The 23,903-nt window shown below is 32.4% G+C and overlaps 2 protein-coding genes and 1 long non-coding RNA gene across 4 annotated transcripts; 2 read left to right on the top strand and 1 right to left on the bottom strand.

Annotated features, from left to right (window-relative positions):
- The first annotated feature begins 1,429 nt into the window (after positions 1-1,429).
- Positions 1,430-14,637, top strand: LOC123902412. 2 transcript variants are annotated; one of them, XR_006807571.1, is made up of 3 exons: positions 1,430-1,640; positions 1,764-1,921; positions 14,558-14,637. It is a non-coding gene; the product is annotated as an uncharacterized LOC123902412 (long non-coding RNA). The 2 variants fall into 2 exon arrangements; XR_006807570.1 differs by lacking the exon at positions 14,558-14,637 and adding an exon at positions 13,410-13,702.
- A 525-nt stretch (positions 14,638-15,162) lies between these two features.
- LOC123883941 (protein PROTON GRADIENT REGULATION 5, chloroplastic) lies at positions 15,163-16,564 on the top strand. The gene is made up of 2 exons (XM_045932918.1): positions 15,163-15,557; positions 16,299-16,564. The coding sequence occupies exons 1-2, from the start codon at positions 15,291-15,293 to the stop codon at positions 16,401-16,403; spliced, it is 372 nt and encodes a 123-aa protein (XP_045788874.1). The 5' UTR covers positions 15,163-15,290; the 3' UTR covers positions 16,404-16,564.
- A 665-nt stretch (positions 16,565-17,229) lies between these two features.
- Positions 17,230-20,409, bottom strand: LOC123883932 (eukaryotic translation initiation factor). The gene is made up of 5 exons (XM_045932908.1): positions 20,090-20,409; positions 19,145-19,313; positions 18,922-19,047; positions 17,602-17,667; positions 17,230-17,524 (listed from the first exon to the last, which is right to left on the bottom strand). Exons 1-5 carry the CDS (start codon positions 20,299-20,301, stop codon positions 17,480-17,482), a joined length of 618 nt encoding a protein of 205 aa, XP_045788864.1. The 5' UTR covers positions 20,302-20,409; the 3' UTR covers positions 17,230-17,479.
- Positions 20,410-23,903: the final 3,494 nt, after the last annotated feature.

Genomic DNA, 23,903 nt, shown 5'->3' with positions numbered 1-23,903 from the left:
ACTGTGTATACTTTCACAAGTCTTACAAAAAGAGCCTGAACAATTTACATGGTGAGCCACCATATATACTTAATTATTATGGTATAAAGAGTAATGATATAGGAAAGAAAGAGAAATGATATAGGAAAGAGTAGATAGCAAGTAAATTTGAATATTAGTAAAAAAATCCGGTGATCTAGGAGGAATAGTATGCACATACGGTAAATCTACAATAATAAATACAATAGGAAATTTAACTTGTGCGTCAGATAAATTGGATGGAAGAAATGCACAAATGGTGAAAGACAGCAATACAAATTTTTTATTGGTTTCCTTTTAAAAATAATTCTTAATTACCATTTATATCCATTTTGTCTATTCAAACAAATATTTCAATTAGGAGGGAGAAGTAAAAAATTCAAAAATTTATTATACCACCTTTTTAAAATTTAGGAAAATTTAATTTCCCTCTAAATTAAATCTTCCGAAAAAAAAAAAAGAGTTGTTTGTTTTTGTTTACCACCCATTTGACTTATCCATAAGAAGAATAATATCTTTTTTTTTTAATTATATAGAGTATTTTATTTATTTTTGACTAAATATAGAATATTTCACAATATTTTAAAAGTAGGACCGATGATCGAACCATTGTAACCTTTGGATAATGGTTTGATCGGTTCAACCGTTATTAAACAAGTTTAACCCGAATATTAAATAAATTCATAAAAAAATGCACATTTCAACACCCAAATTTTTTTTTCTTTAACATAAACAAGCATATTAGTAGGAAAAAAAAGCCCAAATGTATACATGACCCAAAGCCCAAATCCTCTTCACTAACCCTAAATATAAAACAAAGTAACAACTATGCATATACTATGTGCGGCCGCCGGCCGCCACTCTCCGGTCTGAAAATTGGATGAAGATTTTGTTGTCATTCGACCTGAATGGACTGTGGTTCATTGAATACTTGCAGTTTCAACTATTAGAATTTATTCTTTTTGCTTATATGATTATGTTTTTGGTTAATGTACATATTTTTGAACTTCAGATTTATTTGAAATTCATTTATCCCAGAATGTTATGCAGGATTTTTCATAGAAAAATGGTAGTGGAGTTCAAACTATTAGTCTTGAATTTAGATTCACTAATCATTGACTAAAGATGTGAGATTGGGTTTCTAATTACAAGAAACAATTGTGAGAGATTTAGACCATTTTATAAATTATTGAGATTTTCGATAAAAATAAGTTTATTTCGTGAATCATTTCATCATCGTATTTTTTCTCTAGTCTTCTCCTTAAATTTTGATGAATCATGTATTTCAATTTCCTTCCTCTCTAAAATAATTTTATCATTTTTTGTATTAGACTTGTTAGAGAATTTTGACACTAAAGTATGTTGCTATTAGACTTAGATTTTTTATTTTTTTGTTTTGGAATTATTTTTTGTATTAGACTTGTTAGAGAACATAGCCTCAATTTTCTTTCAGGTGGTATGTGTTTCAACTGATCTATTAATTTGGCAATAGCACACCTTTTTTCGTTGTTTTATTAGATTCAAATGATGTTGATTTCATATATTTATCAAACTGAAGGTACACTACATCCATATCAACTCGAAGGAAACTCATGTTATACTTTCAGATGAAATGGGACTCGGTACTTAGTCTTTGTTCAACCTATTTATTCTCCCTTAATATTTGTCTTCTTTACTTTTATTATTATTAATTTGGTGTTTCTAGCTAAAGCGTCACCTTGATGGTTTGGTTTTGTCATCTTCAGGAAAAAACCATATAAAGTATCCCTTTTCGAAAAGAATGTTTCTCTGGTGGTTGCTCCACTTTCTATACATAACACATGCAGATGGTTGATGAAGGTCGACATTAAAGCATTTCTCTGCAAAAGACATCGCGTGCTTTTGATAGGAACTCCCTCTTCAGGTTTTTTTTCTTACCAATTTAGTAATTAAATTCCTTTTATTAAAATTATTTATGGATTTAATGAATTTCTTTTGAAATGGATTATAGATGAATTTTATTTTTTAATGGAACAATATATTTGCTGTTTTAATCCATACATTATAATCCAAACAAAATTGTGTTTAACACTTGGTAAATTCTTCTATTTGGACATTAGATGAATTTTATTTTTTAATGGAACAATATATTTATTGTTTTAATCCACGCATTATAATCCAAAATAAAATTGTGTTTAACGGTTGGTAAATTTTTAGATGATAGAATTAAATATGGCTTCAAGAGTAGAGCTGTCAAAACGGGCGGCCTGGACAATTTCAGGCCGGCCCGGTCGGGCTCCGGGCTAAAAAGTCCGGATAAAAAACGGGCTACCAAAATTAGTGCCCGAGTCCGGCCCGGTACGGGTAGTCGGGCTTTCGGGCCGGCCCGGTTTATTTTAATTTTTTTTTTTTTTTACTTTTAGTGCTCAAACTCAACCATGTAAATAGCATTAATAATTCTCGCGCGTCCTATTTTTTACTCATCCGCTATATATATATATATATATATATATATATATATATATATATATATATATATAATAATTCTTGTGCGCCGTATTTTTACTCATCCCCTATCTACGAGTTTCTCGCGCGCCATATTTTTACTCATCCACTACCTACGAGTTTCTCGCGCGTCATATTTTTACTCATCCGCTACATACGACTTTCTCGCGCACCCTATTTTTACTCTTCCTCTACGTACAAGTTTCTCGCGCACCCTATTTTTATTCATCCACTACGTACGAGTTTCTCGCGCGCCCTATTTTTACTCATCCACTACCTACGAGTTTCTCGCGCCCTATTTTTACGCATCCGCTACTTACGAGTTTCTCGTGCGTCATGTTTTTACTCATCCGCTACCTACGACTTTCTCGCGCGCCCTATTTTTACTCATCCACTACGTACGAGTTTCTCGCGCGCCCTATTTTTTTTCATCCACTACGTACGAGTTTCTCGCGCGTCCTATTTTTACTCATCCGCTACCTACGAGTTTCTTGGGTGCCCTATTTTTACTCGTCTGCTACTTAAGTAACGGACGGTGTTTTATAATTTATATTACAAACTAATTTCAAATCATCCAAAACAAATTATTTATATTAATATTTTATTTTATTTTTTTAATTTTAATTTTAATTTTTTCGGGCTTGCGGGCCGCTCGCGGCCCATTCGGGCTAACCCATATTTTAATCGGCCTTTGTCGGGCTGGGCTAAAAAGCCCGGAAATAATTCGGGCTAGGATTTTCAATGCCCGAGCCCGGGAAAAATTCGGGCTTGGCGGGCCGGCCCATTCGGGCTAGCCCATTTTGACAACTCTATTCAAGAGGATAAAGTATCTGACTACTCATTAATTTCATCCATCTTTCCTTTCCCTTTATCAAGGATGCTAGATTCATCATCAGCATTATTTGCAGCATTTACCATACCCTCGATTTGAATTTGCATTGGCTTAGAAATAATAATGCCACTAGCAAAATTAGTCTTTTTTGGAATCATATTTTCAACATTTTTGCTCAATTCTTCTACATGCAATTTTGGTGTTCTACGTTGCCTCATATTTTTTTCTTTGTCCTGCCAAAATCCAATTCCTTAAATATGTCTGATAGCATTCTAGTTTTTTTTGTACTTCCTCTACAATGGTTGAAGCTTCCCTTATTTCAGCATATTTTTAATCGACGTCTTTGTTGTGAAACCTCATCTATGTTCAAAACATAACTTAAGCATAAATTTGCAACATGAAGAAAATGAGGTTATGCAAAATAGATGTCGAGTCAAAATATGATGAAATAAGGGAAGCTTCAATTAATGTAGAGGAAGTACAAAAAAAATTGATTGCTCTCTGATATATTTAAGGAATTGGATTTTAGAAAGATAAAGAAAAAAAATTAAGAGGCATGGTAAAACACCAAAATTGCATGCAAATGAATTGAACAAAAATACTAAAATATGATTCCAAAAAATAGTAAATTTTGCTAGTGGAATTATTATTTCTACACAATGCAAAGTCAAATTGAGGGTACGGTAAATACTTCAAATAATGATGATGATAATTAATCTAGCATCCTTGATAAAGGGAAAGGAAAGACGGATAAAACAAATGAGAACTCGGATACTTCATCCTCTTGGGATGTAGATCAGAGCCTCCATTTGCATCACATTCTCAACTTTTGCCGCGTGAGCCACTACTATTTGGGGAAGACGCCTGTTTATTATTTTCATTTTGTCCTAATATATCAACCTAGAAAAATAATGAATGATCAACATATCAAACACATCCCAAGTCCTAACCGTTGGACATTGCTGAAGCTAGAAAGATGAATTGGTTCATTAATTACGAGGATTTGTAACACATAGAAAAACAAGGATTTGAGGCCAACACTCAAACTAGGGTTTATTGAGAATTCCCTTGTTCATAATTAATGAATCTTGCCCCAGTGTTTCCTGAACATGGACTAATTCATCTTGAAAAAAGCAGACTTGTGAATTTCATGATTTTAAGCTAATCCTCACAATTTTTAGAACATGATAGACAAAGTGAGAAACTCTGAACAAAGAATTTATCACAAACTTAAGGAATAATGCAATGTTTTTTCTCTACGGTCCTCAAAATATTGTGGTGTTATCACTTCGCCACAATGTCTAGCAGTAGTACTTATGATGTGTTTGATCTGTTTGATCATTCCAATATCTATTACTATTATTTTCTAGGTTGATATATCAGTATAAAATGAAAATAATAAACTTTTTAGGCGCCTTCCCTAAATAGCAGTGGATCACGTGGAAAAAGTTGAGAATGTGATGCATATGGAAGCTTTTCTTTGTCCCAAGAGGATGAAGTATCTGAGTCCTCAATAGTTTCATCCATCTTTCCTTTCCCTTTATCAAGGATGCTAGATTCATCATCAGCATTATTTGCAGCATTTACCATACCCTCGATTTGAATTTGCATTGGCTTAGAAATAATAATGCCACTAGCAAAATTAGTCTTTTTTGGAATCATATTTTCAACATTTTTGCTCAATTCTTCTACATGCAATTTTGGTGTTCTACGTTGCCTCATATTTTTTTCTTTGTCCTGCCGAAATCCAATTCCTTAAATATGTCTGATAGCATTCTAGTTTTTTTTGTACTTCCTCTACAATGGTTGAAGCTTCCCTTATTTCAGCATATTTTTAATCGACGTCTTTGTTGTGAAACCTCATCTATGTTCAAAACATAACTTAAGCATACATTTGCAACATGAAGAAAATGAGGTTATGCAAAATAGATGTCGAGTCAAAATATGATGAAATAAGGGAAGCTTCAATTAATGTAGAGGAAGTACAAAAAAAATTGATTGCTCTCTGATATATTTAAGGAATTGGATTTTAGAAAGATAAAGAAAAAAAAATTAAGAGGCATGGTAGAACACCAAAATTGCATGCAAATGAATTGAACAAAAATACTAAAATATGATTCCAAAAAATAGTAAATTTTGCTAGTGGAATTATTATTTCTACACAATGCAAAGTCAAATTGAGGGTACGGTAAATACTTCAAATAATGATGATGATAATTAATCTAGCATCCTTGATAAAGGGAAAGGAAAGACGGATAAAACAAATGAGAACTCGGATACTTCATCCTCTTGGGATGTAGATCAGAGCCTCCATTTGCATCACATTCTCAACTTTTGCCGCGTGAGCCACTACTATTTGGGGAAGACGCCTAAAACGTTTATTATTTTCATTTTGTCCTAATATATCAACCTAGAAAAATAATGAATGATCAACATATCAAACACATCCCAAGTCCTAACCGTTGGACATTGCTGAAGCTAGAAAGATGAATTGGTTCATTAATTACGAGGATTTGTAACACATAGAAAAACAAGGATTTGAGGCCAACACTCAAACTAGGGTTTATTGAGAATTCCCTTGTTCATAATTAATGAATCTTGCCCCAGTGTTTCCTGAACATGGACTAATTCATCTTGAAAAAAGCAGACTTGTGAATTTCATGATTTTAAGCTAATCCTCACAATTTTTAGAACATGATAGACAAAGTGAGAAACTCTGAACAAAGAATTTATCACAAACTTAAGGAATAATGCAATGTTTTTTCTCTACGGTCCTCAAAATATTGTGGTGTTATCACTTCGCCACAATGTCTAGCAGTAGTACTTATGATGTGTTTGATCTGTTTGATCATTCCAATATCTATTACTATTATTTTCTAGGTTGATATATCAGTATAAAATGAAAATAATAAACTTTTTAGGCGCCTTCCCTAAATAGCAGTGGATCACGTGGAAAAAGTTGAGAATGTGATGCATATGGAAGCTTTTCTTCGTCCCAAGAGGATGAAGTATCTGAGTCCTCAATAGTTTCATCCATCTTTCCTTTCCCTTTATCAAGGATGCTAGATTCATCATCAGCATTATTTGCAGCATTTACCATACCCTCGATTTGAATTTGCATTGGCTTAGAAATAATAATGCCACTAGCAAAATTAGTCTTTTTTGGAATCATATTTTCAACATTTTTGCTCAATTCTTCTACATGCAATTTTGGTGTTCTACGTTGCCTCATATTTTTTTCTTTGTCCTGCCGAAATCCAATTCCTTAAATATGTCTGATAGCATTCTAGTTTTTTTTGTACTTCCTCTACAATGGTTGAAGCTTCCCTTATTTCAGCATATTTTTAATCGACGTCTTTGTTGTGAAACCTCATCTATGTTCAAAACATAACTTAAGCATAAATTTGCAACATGAAGAAAATGAGGTTATGCAAAATAGATGTCGAGTCAAAATATGATGAAATAAGGGAAGCTTCAATTAATGTAGAGGAAGTACAAAAAAAATTGATTGCTCTCTGATATATTTAAGGAATTGGATTTTAGAAAGATAAAGAAAAAAAATTAAGAGGCATGGTAGAACACCAAAATTGCATGCAAATGAATTGAACAAAAATACTAAAATATGATTCCAAAAAATAGTAAATTTTGCTAGTGGAATTATTATTTCTACACAATGCAAAGTCAAATTGAGGGTACGGTAAATACTTCAAATAATGATGATGATAATTAATCTAGCATCCTTGATAAAGGGAAAGGAAAGACGGATAAAACAAATGAGAACTCGGATACTTCATCCTCTTGGGATGTAGATCAGAGCCTCCATTTGCATCACATTCTCAACTTTTGCCGCGTGAGCCACTACTATTTGGGGAAGACGCCTAAAACGTTTATTATTTTCATTTTGTCCTAATATATCAACCTAGAAAAATAATGAATGATCAACATATCAAACACATCCCAAGTCCTAACCGTTGGACATTGCTGAAGCTAGAAAGATGAATTGGTTCATTAATTACGAGGATTTGTAACACATAGAAAAACAAGGATTTGAGGCCAACACTCAAACTAGGGTTTATTGAGAATTCCCTTGTTCATAATTAATGAATCTTGCCCCAGTGTTTCCTGAACATGGACTAATTCATCTTGAAAAAAGCAGACTTGTGAATTTCATGATTTTAAGCTAATCCTCACAATTTTTAGAACATGATAGACAAAGTGAGAAACTCTGAACAAAGAATTTATCACAAACTTAAGGAATAATGCAATGTTTTTTCTCTACGGTCCTCAAAATATTGTGGTGTTATCACTTCGCCACAATGTCTAGCAGTAGTACTTATGATGTGTTTGATCTGTTTGATCATTCCAATATCTATTACTATTATTTTCTAGGTTGATATATCAGTATAAAATGAAAATAATAAACTTTTTAGGCGCCTTCCCTAAATAGCAGTGGATCACGTGGAAAAAGTTGAGAATGTGATGCATATGGAAGCTTTTCTTTGTCCCAAGAGGATGAAGTATCTGAGTCCTCAATAGTTTCATCCATCTTTCCTTTCCCTTTATCAAGGATGCTAGATTCATCATCAGCATTATTTGCAGCATTTACCATACCCTCGATTTGAATTTGCATTGGCTTAGAAATAATAATGCCACTAGCAAAATTAGTCTTTTTTGGAATCATATTTTCAACATTTTTGCTCAATTCTTCTACATGCAATTTTGGTGTTCTACGTTGCCTCATATTTTTTTCTTTGTCCTGCCGAAATCCAATTCCTTAAATATGTCTGATAGCATTCTAGTTTTTTTTGTACTTCCTCTACAATGGTTGAAGCTTCCCTTATTTCAGCATATTTTTAATCGACGTCTTTGTTGTGAAACCTCATCTATGTTCAAAACATAACTTAAGCATACATTTGCAACATGAAGAAAATGAGGTTATGCAAAATAGATGTCGAGTCAAAATATGATGAAATAAGGGAAGCTTCAATTAATGTAGAGGAAGTACAAAAAAAATTGATTGCTCTCTGATATATTTAAGGAATTGGATTTTAGAAAGATAAAGAAAAAAAATTAAGAGGCATGGTAGAACACCAAAATTGCATGCAAATGAATTGAACAAAAATACTAAAATATGATTCCAAAAAATAGTAAATTTTGCTAGTGGAATTATTATTTCTACACAATGCAAAGTCAAATTGAGGGTACGGTAAATACTTCAAATAATGATGATGATAATTAATCTAGCATCCTTGATAAAGGGAAAGGAAAGACGGATAAAACAAATGAGAACTCGGATACTTCATCCTCTTGGGATGTAGATCAGAGCCTCCATTTGCATCACATTCTCAACTTTTGCCGCGTGAGCCACTACTATTTGGGGAAGACGCCTGTTTATTATTTTCATTTTGTCCTAATATATCAACCTAGAAAAATAATGAATGATCAACATATCAAACACATCCCAAGTCCTAACCGTTGGACATTGCTGAAGCTAGAAAGATGAATTGGTTCATTAATTACGAGGATTTGTAACACATAGAAAAACAAGGATTTGAGGCCAACACTCAAACTAGGGTTTATTGAGAATTCCCTTGTTCATAATTAATGAATCTTGCCCCAGTGTTTCCTGAACATGGACTAATTCATCTTGAAAAAAGCAGACTTGTGAATTTCATGATTTTAAGCTAATCCTCACAATTTTTAGAACATGATAGACAAAGTGAGAAACTCTGAACAAAGAATTTATCACAAACTTAAGGAATAATGCAATGTTTTTTCTCTACGGTCCTCAAAATATTGTGGTGTTATCACTTCGCCACAATGTCTAGCAGTAGTACTTATGATGTGTTTGATCTGTTTGATCATTCCAATATCTATTACTATTATTTTCTAGGTTGATATATCAGTATAAAATGAAAATAATAAACTTTTTAGGCGCCTTCCCTAAATAGCAGTGGATCACGTGGAAAAAGTTGAGAATGTGATGCATATGGAAGCTTTTCTTCGTCCCAAGAGGATGAAGTATCTGAGTCCTCAATAGTTTCATCCATCTTTCCTTTCCCTTTATCAAGGATGCTAGATTCATCATCAGCATTATTTGCAGCATTTACCATACCCTCGATTTGAATTTGCATTGGCTTAGAAATAATAATGCCACTAGCAAAATTAGTCTTTTTTGGAATCATATTTTCAACATTTTTGCTCAATTCTTCTACATGCAATTTTGGTGTTCTACGTTGCCTCATATTTTTTTCTTTGTCCTGCCGAAATCCAATTCCTTAAATATGTCTGATAGCATTCTAGTTTTTTTTGTACTTCCTCTACAATGGTTGAAGCTTCCCTTATTTCAGCATATTTTTAATCGACGTCTTTGTTGTGAAACCTCATCTATGTTCAAAACATAACTTAAGCATAAATTTGCAACATGAAGAAAATGAGGTTATGCAAAATAGATGTCGAGTCAAAATATGATGAAATAAGGGAAGCTTCAATTAATGTAGAGGAAGTACAAAAAAAATTGATTGCTCTCTGATATATTTAAGGAATTGGATTTTAGAAAGATAAAGAAAAAAAAATTAAGAGGCATGGTAGAACGCCAAAATTGCATGCAAATGAATTGAACAAAAATACTAAAATATGATTCCAAAAAATAGTAAATTTTGCTAGTGGAATTATTATTTCTACACAATGCAAAGTCAAATTGAGGGTACGGTAAATACTTCAAATAATGATGATGATAATTAATCTAGCATCCTTGATAAAGGGAAAGGAAAGACGGATAAAACAAATGAGAACTCGGATACTTCATCCTCTTGGGATGTAGATCAGAGCCTCCATTTGCATCACATTCTCAACTTTTGCCGCGTGAGCCACTACTATTTGGGGAAGACGCCTAAAACGTTTATTATTTTCATTTTGTCCTAATATATCAACCTAGAAAAATAATGAATGATCAACATATCAAACACATCCCAAGTCCTAACCGTTGGACATTGCTGAAGCTAGAAAGATGAATTGGTTCATTAATTACGAGGATTTGTAACACATAGAAAAACAAGGATTTGAGGCCAACACTCAAACTAGGGTTTATTGAGAATTCCCTTGTTCATAATTAATGAATCTTGCCCCAGTGTTTCCTGAACATGGACTAATTCATCTTGAAAAAAGCAGACTTGTGAATTTCATGATTTTAAGCTAATCCTCACAATTTTTAGAACATGATAGACAAAGTGAGAAACTCTGAACAAAGAATTTATCACAAACTTAAGGAATAATGCAATGTTTTTTCTCTACGGTCCTCAAAATATTGTGGTGTTATCACTTCGCCACAATGTCTAGCAGTAGTACTTATGATGTGTTTGATCTGTTTGATCATTCCAATATCTATTACTATTATTTTCTAGGTTGATATATCAGTATAAAATGAAAATAATAAACTTTTTAGGCGCCTTCCCTAAATAGCAGTGGATCACGTGGAAAAAGTTGAGAATGTGATGCATATGGAAGCTTTTCTTCGTCCCAAGAGGATGAAGTATCTGAGTCCTCAATAGTTTCATCCATCTTTCCTTTCCCTTTATCAAGGATGCTAGATTCATCATCAGCATTATTTGAAGCATTTACCATACCCTCGATTTGACTGCATTGGTTTAGAAATACTAATGCCACTAGCAAAATTAGTCTTTTTTTGAATCATATTTTCAATATTTTTGCTCAAATCTTCTACATGCAATTTTGGTGTTCTACGTTGCCTCATATTTTTTTTTCTTGTCTTTCCGAAATCCAATTCCTTAAATATGTCTGATAGCATTCTAGTTTTTTTTTTGCACTTCCTCTACATTGCTTGAAACATCCCTTATTTCATCATATTTTTAATCGACGTCTATGTTGTGAAACCTCATCTATGTTCAAAACATTACTTAAGCATAAATTTACAACATGAAGAAAATGAGGTTTTGCAACATAGATGTCGATTCAAAATATGATGAAATAAGGGAAGCTTCAATCAATGTAGAGGAAGTACAAAAAAAAAACTTGATTGCTCTCTGATATATTCAAGGAATTGGATTTTGGAAAGATAAAGAAAAAAAATTAAGAGGCAAGATAGAATACTAAAATTGCATGCAAATGAATTGAAAAAAATGCTAAAATATAATTCCGAAAAAGAGTAGAAAGATGAAGCTAGAAAGATGAATTGGTTCATTAATTATGAACCAATGCAAGATGTTGAAAGTTGCAATCCGAGACAAACGTGAACCGGTGCAAGTGTGAAAAATTGGAATCCTAGAGAAACTTGAACCGGATCTTAAAAGATGAAGTGGTGCATGCGCGAGATTTTTGAAGAATATATGTTTTTATTGGTTTCTCATTTAGGTAGATTTGTTCCAACTTTTAAAGCTTTTATTTTTTCTATATATTGAGGACTTGTAACACGTAGAAAAACAATGATTTGAGGCCAACACACAAACAATGATTTGAAGTTAGGCAAGTACTTAATAAACGTATCTCTGATTTACTGCATCAACTACAACTAGCAATGATTCTGTGGTGAACATATGGAACATCTTAATAATTTCAATCGCCTCAATTGGCACATCAGAACAAATCGCCCAAGTTGGCTTTAAATACTAATCGACCCATTTGGCCTTCAGACAACATCTATATATCATGCTATGCATGCTATCTACAAAATTCTGAAAATTTTCATCAACTCGATTAAAATTCAAAATTTATTATAAGCAACGAAGAAACACCCTAATGTTTCACTTCAACAATAATTTTTTATTGAATATAATTTTAGTCTTTTTTTTTTAGTTTACGATTTTTGTTCCACTACTTTTAAATCAGTATTTTTGAATAACAAAAGGTAGACGGGCAACATGTTGCGCCGGCGCCGCTAATTCTTTTTAAATAGCAAAACCTAATCTTTGGAAAACTGCATTCCTAGACATAAGCGTCACGACATTACAATGCATGACCTTTTGAACTCTAGTATTTGGTTATGATCAAAAGCTTAGAATCATACTTTAATGAGCAAGCTATAATTATTATTCGGGAATGACTGAAACACTACATAACTGAGTTTTTTTTTTTTTGACAATAACAAAATGATATTCATTCATTCAAATTGATAGATTACATCAAATACAACCACGAAATCAACATCGCTAAAATCATAAAGGATGAATCTGCGAACAAAACTCACAGCATCCGAGTTAATAGCATACAACGGCAAAATGCCTACAACAAATAATATGATAAAGTTAAAGTCACCGAAGTATCCATGCCTCCGGATCTGCAGCGTTGAAGCCCAAATCATTGGTTGAATCTGTAATTGACTGAAGCCGATCTTTTCAATAGAAATCAAATGAACACCGCAACAATACGGGACAACAAAAACGTCGCACAAGACGACGAACAACACAACGCCGCACTCAGACGGTGAAATCACAAAAAAGAAAACACAAAAGAAAAACTCGATCAATGTGAAGATCACTTATTTAAATAAAAAGAAAAGGAAAGACAATTATGAGGGGTGATTTTGGGTCAAAAATTGACCCTAAAACCACCCCTCCTTGGTAGATCAAGAAAAAAAACTAGGTTAAGGTGGAGGTGGCGGCTATGAAGAAAATGAGAAGAAAGGTGAGTGCAAGTTTATTTACTACATAACTGAGTTGATCATATGGTAAGATGTGAAAATAATTGAAAAGCCTCTAAGCATCACCAACAGTGAAGTAATTTCAGTGCCCTAATAATAAATCAGAGTTATTAATCAATCCGTACGAAGTAAATGAAATGGTAGCGATTTGTGATCTTATGAAGTCTTACAGCTGACAACACGAAGGCTTCGGCAATGGCTGCTAGGAGTCGCCGCAATGCACCGTCTTTCTGTTGTTAAAATGTATGCAGTGCACGTCGTGTTTCAGTTGTGATTTTGTGTCTGACTGAAAATGGAACAGTCTTGTTAGAGGTAGAGCTGTAAAATGGTCTGGCACGAAATCCAAATATTAATTGGCTGAGGCGGTTCGTGCCAGGCCATTTTACAGCTCTACCTCTAACTAGACTGTTCCATTTTCAGTCAGACTCAAAATCACAACAGAAACACGGCGTGCACTGCAGACATTTTAACAACAAAAAGACGGTGCATTGCGGCGACTCCCAACAGTCATCGCCGAAGCCTTTGTGTTGTCAGTTGTAAGACTTCATAAGATCACAAATCGCTACCATTTCATTTACTTCGTATGGATTGATTAATAACTGTGATTTATTTTTAGGGCACTGAAATTACTTCACTGTTGATGATGCTTTGAGGCTTTCAATTATTTTCACATCTTATCATATAATCAACCAGTTATGTAGTGTTTCATTCATTCCCGAATAATAATTATATTATAGCTTGCTCATTATGATTCTAAGCTTAGTATTTTGTTATAACCTTTTGATTATGATCAACTCCAGTATTTGGTTCTTCAACTTTCAAAATATCTTGATTGTTTTTATCTTATGCATTTTGAGACTGAATTTTTTATGACGTAACAAGTGAGATGCTTATGCAACATCTCATTTGACGATAAGACTTGGTATAATTTAACAACTAATTTACATTTCTTTTTTGTTTTTTTGACAATAAACATTTCATTTAAATATACATTAATGTACATCATAAAAACAGTTAAGTTGATGCAAGATATCCTCTAGGTAAATTCTTATTTTACAACTCATTTTGATGTCATCAAATAAGTGTAGCATTAACGTTTCACTTTTCACATAATCAAACTTTAATCTCAAAATATATAGGTGAGGAAAGAATCTAACATTTTGTAAATTTGGGAATCAAACTTGTGGATTTAAAAACTAAAAGGATCATAATCGTGAATGACGTAAAAAAATTAATAGTCTCTTAAAGGAAGCAACTCCTTAAAGATGCTCTAAGAATCAAATATTTATAATAAATTCTATCCAAAAAAAATAATTCTATTGAATTTTGAATCTAAATAGTGGAGCTGTATTAAAACTCTTAGTATATATAGTCATATATCTTCTTGGATGTTTTAGTCTTCGCAATTACATCCCTTCAAATTGTATTTTCTTTCTCGTTATAATAAATAAATGTGATTTTCACATATTTCTTTTGATTTCCCGTCTTTTTACCGTGTATTTTGTTGTCCCGTCTTTGTGTGATGTAATTTTGTTTTCCCGTCTTTGTATGGTGTTCATTTGTTTCAGGTTGAAGATTAGTTTCGATATAGTATAAATCCAATCAATGTCGACTTTGGTGTGATCAATGCTACGACTCTGGATGCAAACTTCAATATAGTCATATCCGTAGGCTTATGCAAGATGTCGTTTCATGCTATTAACATGGATACTGTAAATTTATATTCACAAATTTATCCTTTTTAAATTTTAGCAAATTTAAATTTGTATTACAACAATATACTCTATTAATTTGAATAAATGAATAGAAAAATTCACACAAAAAAGTGATAAGCAATTAATTTTGTTTTACTAAAAAAATTGTTATTATTAATGAAGAGTTAGTAGTTGGATTAAGAGATGACCCTAGAAATACATACAACCCTCTAGAATTGAAGTTTGAGATCTCCTAGTAACATGGGGACCACAACCTCATTGTAAAACTATACAATATACAAGTCATATTTGTATTATAGACTTTTAATCAAAAAAACTAAAAATCAAAGCCACCAATATATGTGGTTCCAAATGCTCCTATGTTATGATTCACACTATACTCCAATTCTAAACCATTGGTTCTCAAATTTACACCCAAATATCCCTTCCTTCACATACAAATATTATAAACCATCACAACCATGTATTGAAAAAGCTAATCTTTCCAACAAGCTAAGAAAAAAACCTCTTTTCTTTTATATTCACATAAACAAAACAAAACAAAACAAAAAAAACATAGAAGAAAAAAAACATCGTAGTAACCAAAATGGCTACTTCAATTTCTGTTGGTTCTTCATTTTATGGAAGTTGGGGAACTTCAATGTATGGTGAAGATTATACCTTGTTGGCTAAGTCAGTTTCATCACAAGTTCGTATTGGAAGAAGTAATAAGCCAGTGAGGTTGCAACCTATGATGAAGAATGTTAATGAAGGGAAAGGTATTTTTGCTCCAATTGTTGTGGTTACTCGTAATATTGTTGGAAAGAAACGTTTCAATCAGCTTAGAGGCAAAGCTATTGCTTTACACTCTCAGGTGAATTATATTCATATTGTTCTTGTTAATAGTTGTTTTTATTGTTAGTATAATAATTTTGCATTATTTTTTTAGAATTTTTTTGAGAAATTTCTTTCGGAGGTGTTGGAAATTTTAGTGTTATAACTTATAACTTAGAAACTTGTTTTCTTTGCTTAATATGATTATTTTGGATTAGATATGTGGTTTATATGATAAGAGGAAAATGGATTTGAAAAATGCATTTATAGGAATATAAAGACAAAGAGAAGATAAATATTAAAGGGTTGGAGATGGTTTTAAATTAAGGTTGTGGTCGTGGTAATAGTCATGGTCGCATAGTAATTGTCGATATTGTGGAGAGTTGTGGTCAAATTTTGTTGATATTGCCACAGTTGAGGTCGTGTTGCAGTCGTATAGACATTAAAAACCTAGATTTTATCGGTTTTGGTGTTGGTTAAAGATTGATGGATTGGAATAAATGGAAGATGGATACACACATTTTATGTAATTCATATGATAAGGGATTGAGAAGTGTATGGAAGTGGCCTATGAAACACATCAATACTGATACTAATTTGGAAAAATGAATTAATGAAATGTAATCATATGTGTCGTGTGGTGTTCGGACAACGGACAAACCTTTGATCAAAAGTGTTGATGCTATAAAGAAATAGACTGTTTGAAAATGTTTGGTACCCACTTTATGTGAATACAAAATTGATTGAAGCATGTACTTAATTTTCATGTTTTTCATGTTAGGTAATTACTGAATTCTGCAAATCAATAGGAGCAGATGCAAAACAGAGACAAGGGCTGATCAGGTTGGCCAAGAAGAATGGAGAATGGCTTGGTTTTCTTGCATGATAAATTTAACAAATGTATCACATTTTGTAATTACAATCCTATAAACTTTCATGTTTAAAAACTTGATGGTTTTCAATTGACAGCAGAATGTAAACTAGGAACTCATCTCTAGTTTTGAATTTCCATTCTTATATAATAGCTGTCTATTATTTTGTTCTTTAGAGTTTAGATACATGAATGTCATAAAATTTAATGAGGTTTCTCTTGTCTATCAAGAAGTACTGAAATAGAGGAAAATTTTACAGCATATTTTGTCCTTAAAATTTTTCATTAACCACTTGATTCCAATCATTTGGCTTTTTCCTCGATTCCTCTAAACCCTCACATTCGCTTCCTCTTTAGGAAAAAGGAACAAGTTTCATCCGAGACACCAACATGGTTAGAGTGAAAAGCATTCACCACATTTTGAGAGTCACTCTCAAATATGTCATGTACCATCCCTCTGTGTGCAGCTTCACGAATCCTCTCTAACAAAGCCATAGCCCACACTTTCAATTGTTTAGTGAGAGTCTCTCAAGCACCCATTTGGTACCGCAAGATTAAACCGACCGAGCACCCATTTGGTACCCGCAAGGTTAAACCGACCGAGACCTTCTACCATACACCACCCCCAACTTGTTGGTCAGGTAGCACTGTGGAATCCGACAAAGTTTCTCCTAGTTTTAGATTTACATTAATCTTCTCCTTTACTCTTTCCCATCACCACACTCCACAAAATTGAGATTTTTTGAAGACTTCCTAATTAAGGCTCAGGGTCATAAACTCCCCAGTGGCTTATCCCACTAATATGATTGTACAAGCAACACAATTCAAACTCATTGAGAACTGGACTAGAAATATTCAAAATTTCAAGCTTTTGATAACGTTACAATTAAAAGTGCAAATGAACTATAATGAAAAATGACAGAAAATCTCAAGAATTGGAGGGGAAAAAAGGTATAATAGTATTACACCCAAAAGAGGGAAATGGGTACAAAATTAAATTTGAAGTCTCAACCAAAATAGAAGTGCCTTCTAATACACATGGCGTACAACAGCTTTGCCAGTACAAGCGCGGAAAAATGCTCTGGTAGTGTTTATACAGTGTAACGAGCCTTTGCACCCCGATTTTTAGAATCTTCCTGTAACAAATGAACAAGTAAGAATAACAGATATTTATGCATTAACCATTTAAAATTTATTATGAGCAGAAGTTTACATGAAAGTTATAGGTCAACTTGTCGCTAACATCAATGATCTCCTTCCACTTCCTTCCGATGCCCATCTGCAAGATAAAATTCCCAAACAAAAAGCTCATATCAAATGTCATCTCCTACGAGTTTTGGGATAACACTGGAATACATTTATAGAGACAACTAGGTAGTGGTATAGCATGTAGCTGTATCTGATATGGCGACTAGATTGAAGTTTAGGGAAACAATGCAAGAAATTTATACCATACACATAAAAGATAAAAAAGAGAAAAAACACAAAACTAAAAACATTCGTAACAAATAATAAAAGTTGATTATTACCAATATTCAAATGAATATAAAGCAAATAAGTTTTAGCCTCCAAGGCTTAAAATAACTCATCTAAGCAATTAAAATAAACACAAGAGATTATTTTAATGCAACCAGGCAACCACAAAATTGCAGGAAAGACCATCGAGAAACCTCACAAGGTGAGGAGGGGAGATGAATTCCATTCGAAGTAGATGAAATGACAAGACAGGAGGGCACAAATATAAGGGTGAAACAGAAATGACCAAAAAACCCCAAAAAAAAAGAGAACTATAAATTGAGGGCGCAAAATACAACTATCTTATAGTGAAATGACCAAAAAGTTTTTAAAAAATTACTAGAGCTTCACTGTAGCAGCTGCAATTGGTGGCGCCACGACCACCACTCAAAACCGCAATGCAGTGGAGTTTTGCATAGCGGATGGCCACCATGGACTACAGAGGAATACATAGATGACTTCAGGGAAGGAACTTGTACTTCGTTAGAATAGTGCCATTACAATTCTGGAACTAAAATTTATATGATACGATACATTCACAAATTCAAGATGAAACAGTTACTGACATGCATTAAGAAGGCATTTCAAAGAGCTTATTTGGGATTATTTTAAGCCAAACACTTACATTAGTGTTTGGAAACTTTGGATACACATTAAAAATAACTAAAGTTGTTTTCAGCTTACATTTTTCAATAAATTTAACAGAAAAATATTATAAATAATCCTTAAGTAAGCTGTCTGGAATAGCTTATTGAATCTATTCTTAGTCAAACTGTTAGCCCAAACACACCCTAAGTCAAAAAGTTACCAACATTCGCCATAATTGTTTGACATGTCCCTCACATTGTGGAGGTTTTCTACCAGAAGTAAGAACTAAGAAGAATTACTCACCCATACCATTGACTAGTTACATAAATAGAAATTAGAAAATCATATAAATCCAAGATGACAAAAATTACAATAGCACATAAAATTTGCAAGTATCATTTAATTATCATTAATAAGAGTAACAACCGACCTGGACAGACTCATTAGCTGCTGTTTTTGTCCACAATGAAAGTTTGTCCTGCCACTGGCGCACACTCACAACTACGCCGCAAATGTCTTCGGAGTCTCCAAATTGCTCCCCAATTAAAGCCATCAACTATTCAATAGGACCACCATAATTAGTCACAACAATCTTAAATACCATATCACCCCCAAATTCTTTATAAAAAAGGACAGGTTTAGTAACAAATTACAGTTTCAAGCCACGTGGTATCAAGGTTTCCCTTTCCTTTGCTGGTGAGGGTCCACTTTCCTCCATTGGCACATTCAGGATCTTCCCATTTTGGTTCAATCCCATCCTTAAACAAGTGAAAATCAGCATTGCCAGGTAACTTGCTTGGCTTGAATATCTGATCATGCAAACTACAACATTTCCAAACCACAGTTTCATCAAATTTCTATCAGTATTTACCAAAACCCGAATGTTAAAACACTAATCAATAATAATAGCAGCAATAAATAATTTATTTTTTAGAAAAAGTGCTCATATATATGGGATTTTACCAACAAACAGAAGATATGACCCTTTAAGGGCACATTTGACTACAATAAAAGTTAGGCTCATGCTAAGGTATCTAAAATTAGAAATTAATGAAGTACGGACACTCCTCGGATTCGCATGTCTCGATGTCGGCCATGCGTCAGTGTCTGACACATATGATTACATTGAATTATGACATTTTCTCAAATTATCCGTGTGGACGTGTCATAGTGTCCTATCTGGTGTCCGTGCTTCGTTATCAAATGATTTTAGAGATTGTTATTTGAAGCAGAACCTGGTTTGTGTTTATTTATAACAGTTAAACTGAAAATCACTTTTTATAATCTTCTCTCTTTTTTATACACACACATTAAAATCAAATTATTCAGAAGCTAATAAAGACAACTTTTCATTCAAATCAAGAAAATCAAAATTGGTTAGAATCTGATTAATTCAAAAGGTTAAAAAAGTGAATTTCTATCAAATAATCTATTAAAAACAGACTATAAATTTCACACTCCTAAGATCTACAAAAGTTTCTATTGCATAAATCAAATTGAAACAGAATATTTCAGATTACAAGCTAAAACGCAATCGAAAAGCAACAAATTCAAAAGAAAATAACAAAAACAGGAACAATCCAATCAATAAAACGTACCACCAGAACTCTTCAACGGTATCGAAGGTGTAAACCTTACGAAGAGATGTTCCCCAAGCAGCACCTTGTTTAGGTTTGGATTGGTTATCGAACCAGAAAGTCCACTTTCTCTCTAGTTTGTGCTTTAACCCTGCTTCTGGTGCCGGTACGGCTACCGCCGCCGCCACTTCTTCTGCCGTGGAACCTTCAACGAGTGGTTCTGTTGTTGCCATCTTTTCTTTCTGTCGAGAAAGAAGGAAAGAGATTTGTGAGGTTTTTGGTTTGTGTTGTGTGAGAATTTTCTTTATGGGTTTTGTTTTGGCCTGTTAACTTTTGGCCCAAATTAAATGAGAAAAAAAAAATATATTTAAATAAGTTTTTTCTTACAATATCTTTTAAATATATTTTGTCACAAATTTTTGGAAAACTTAGGTGTATTATTTATGTTTATAATATTATAAGAATATCTTGTATAAAAATTTAGACTTTTTTAACAAAGGATAAATTAAATACTATAAGTTTTTAAGCGTTAGAAACTTTGATTAAAAAAAGCATGAAAGACTTAAAAATTCATATTTAATTTATTCATTGTTAAAAAAAAACTTCTATAATGTATGTACTAAATATGAACATGAAAGAAAATTAATTTTCGAATGATACACGTGAATTGACGTAAAATTAGGATCAAAAGTCGTGACGAAAAATATCTAAGAACCAAAACTTGCTGAAACTTTTTATATAACTAAAAATAAAATTTGAAATATTTATAAAAAAAAATATTTAACCTAAGATAAAATGATGAATCAAATTGAAACTCCAAATAAACCCTTTTTAATATTTGGTGAACACTTTGATAAACCATAATTTTATATTCATAAGTCTAAGTTCAACTGTCAATCGATATTGTTAGGTCAGATGTCTTTATATGAATTTGAAGAATTTGATGTGTGAGTTTCAATAGTTTCAATATATACACATCATCCACGCATTTATAGTTAGATCATAGTTTTATATTAATTTATTTTAAATGTGTCTATAGCTTAGTTAAAAATTAAAAAAAAAAAAAGAGTCTATATAGATAGCAGATCTCCAACCCACTATCGTGATCTTTATATGACATACAAAAGAGTTACAAAAAATTAACTTCAAGAGTTCTCTAAAAACAAGCCTTGATTTCTATCTTTTTCTTTCAATCTCAACAGCAATGTTGTTACAAAAGTGACTAAGAAGTTGTTTTCAATAATATCCAAATTACTTTCCTTTTTTCTCAACCCTTTGATGGTTTTCACTCGATAAGTCGCTAGAAAAAGTTTTTATCCTTCATCAAATCATTCGTTGCTACCAAAGATGTTTGGAATGTATTTCACAATTCTAGATATTATCCAAAAACATTCAATTGGTTCCCATGTTTCCCTAACAATTCCTCTCTTGGCGATGACCTATATAGCCCTCAAAGTCTCAAAACTCTATCAAAAAAATCGGAGAATATATACCAAACTTGACGCAGGAGCCTCCATAACATGAAATCATTCTGTCCTAGGCGCGTCGCAGCCTCTATCATCCATCTCGCATATTAGACAACCATTAGATGGTGTAAATGAAATGCTTTATTCTAACATGAGTTTTTAAAGCGCACACAGTATTAGGGGGTGTATTCAATTGGGATTTCATGGGATTTTAAAAGACTTTTTAAAAATAAAAAAGTCTTATGGTATTCAATTAAGACTTTTATTAAATATAAATAAGTCATGTGGTATTCAATTAAGATAATTAAGATTTTTTTTCAAGGCAATGAAATCTGTTGGTATTCAATTGAGATTTCTTGTCATTTATAAAATGTCTATTGGTATTCAAAAGTCTACCGATTTTCATGGATTCTTTTCTTGAATGGATTTTGTAAGACTTTTTAGTTGAAAATATAAATACTAGACTCTTTCAACAATCCCACTCAAAACCCTGAGATTGTTGATTCACACATCAAGACTTTTTTTTCTCTACCATCAAGTTGAAATGCAACTTCTCCTGCAACTTGCTATATTGTTCTATGTTATTTCTATGTTTTTGCTGCTAAACAACCAATAACAGAAAACATAGAAAAACAAGATTATGCTCTCACTTTTCTTTGTAACAAATTATTTCCCTCAGCAAGATTATTCTCTCATAAAAAACCAATTGCTATATTATTCATACATGATACATATACTTTTCAATCAATTTTACTTATTTCTTTTGAATGGCGATTGATTATATGGCAATCAAACTTTTTTTATATGATTCATTGTTTTTTATATTATAATTGATTCGTATTTTTTTTCCCAGTTTCTTCAATTTATGTTTTTTTTTACGACATTAATTTTTTTACCAGTAATTTTGATAACATTAATTGCTACTTTATTATTATTATTATGACAATAAAAGTCATTTTTAATTAGAATCTCTTTAAATCTTAAAAGTCAATAAAGTTATTGAAATCCTAAAAATCTCTGTTATAAATCCATCAAAATCCAAATTAGAAAATCTTGATTGTAAAAAGATTTTTAAAAAAAGTTTTAAAAGTCAATACAATCCTTCCAAATCTGTTAAAATCTTCATGACTTTTTTTGCCAAAATTGTCTATCAAAATCCCAATTTTTAGAAGTGACATTAACAAATTATATTAATTTCTCTTTACACAATATAGTTACATTAAAATTTTCTTTGTAGTTATCATTTAAAATTTATGCAAACAATACACAAGTTAAAAAAAAAAAAAAGACATGACATGATACTATTCAGATTCTGTATATGAGTTAAAAATTAAGGCATTAAGTTTGATTTAGTAGTTAGGAATTTGGATAGTATGTTAGAGGTACTATAGGTTCGATCATCAACTCCATCGTAAAATACAATAAAAAAATATAGGGTAAATAGGGTTTTACCCCCTGCAAAATAGCCGAGTTTTGCATTACCCCTGCAATATTTTTTTTTGTGATTACCCCCTGTAATATGAAGATTCATTCAATTACCCCCCTAAGTTGCCAACTAGATATGAAATCTTTATTTTCGATGATGTGACACGCATATGTGGATTTTATTTTTATTTTAATTTATTTTTATTGTTATAATGATTCCAAATCATTTTTATTTTAAAAAAAAAATTTAAAAAAATCTGCAACAACATTGAAATGAGTTCACCGAAAATTCATCTTCTTCCATCTCCTTCTTCATCATCTTCATCACAATTGTCATGAGTTCATCACATAAACTCAGAAAAATTCATTGAAATGCAGTTCCCAGAAAAACTCTCTCACTCACAACAATATCACCTTAAAACTTAAACTCAAAAATTAAAACTTGAACATAGAAAAACTCATTCCTTAAAACACATCCAAACAGATCAAAATCGTGAGAGAGAGAGAGCAGTTTTTGCAATTCAATCAAACACGGATGCTTCTAACTCAATTATCGATCTCTAAGAAAGCAGCTTTTCCAATTATCGATCCACCTCCGCCCCTCCACCGTCTGCAAAAATGAAATCAAGAAGCGAACTCATACAACTTTGTTCCGCCGCCATGCACCGGGTAGCCAAAACCGTCGATGAAGTCGCCGCATATGACGAACTAAGCATCACAAAGTTCAACGGAATCGCTATTCTTTAAGAGTAGGCAGAAGAAGAAAGAAGAGGTTTTGGGCATGGTGTGATTTTCCAGATGTATGATTTTGAGAGCAAAAGTTTCATTTGGATTTGAGTTTGAATTTTGAGTAATGGAGCACAAGGCTACTGTTTGTACATAGTTTGGGTTGCTAATTTGTTATTGAAGAATAAACATAAAGAATTAAGAAAAGATGGGGTAAA

The sequence above is a fragment of the Trifolium pratense genome, linkage group LG1 (assembly GCF_020283565.1).
Source record: "Trifolium pratense cultivar HEN17-A07 linkage group LG1, ARS_RC_1.1, whole genome shotgun sequence".
NCBI lineage: Eukaryota > Viridiplantae > Streptophyta > Magnoliopsida > Fabales > Fabaceae > Trifolium > Trifolium pratense.
This window is presented reverse-complemented; position numbering and strand designations above follow the sequence as displayed.

Coding starts and splice junctions, on each gene's coding strand:
- LOC123883932 (XM_045932908.1), bottom strand. CDS start 20,301: ATGGCAACAACAGAACCACTCGTTGAAGGTTCCACGGCAGAAGAAGTG. Junction 19,314..20,089: donor ACCGTTGAAGAGTTCTGGTG/GTACGTTTTATT, acceptor GAAATGTTGTAG/TTTGCATGATCAGATATTCA. Junction 17,525..17,601: donor AGTTGACCTATAACTTTCAT/GTAAACTTCTGC, acceptor CATTTGTTACAG/GAAGATTCTAAAAATCGGGG.
- LOC123883941 (XM_045932918.1), top strand. CDS start 15,291: ATGGCTACTTCAATTTCTGTTGGTTCTTCATTTTATGGAAGTTGGGGA. Junction 15,558..16,298: donor CTATTGCTTTACACTCTCAG/GTGAATTATATT, acceptor TTTTCATGTTAG/GTAATTACTGAATTCTGCAA.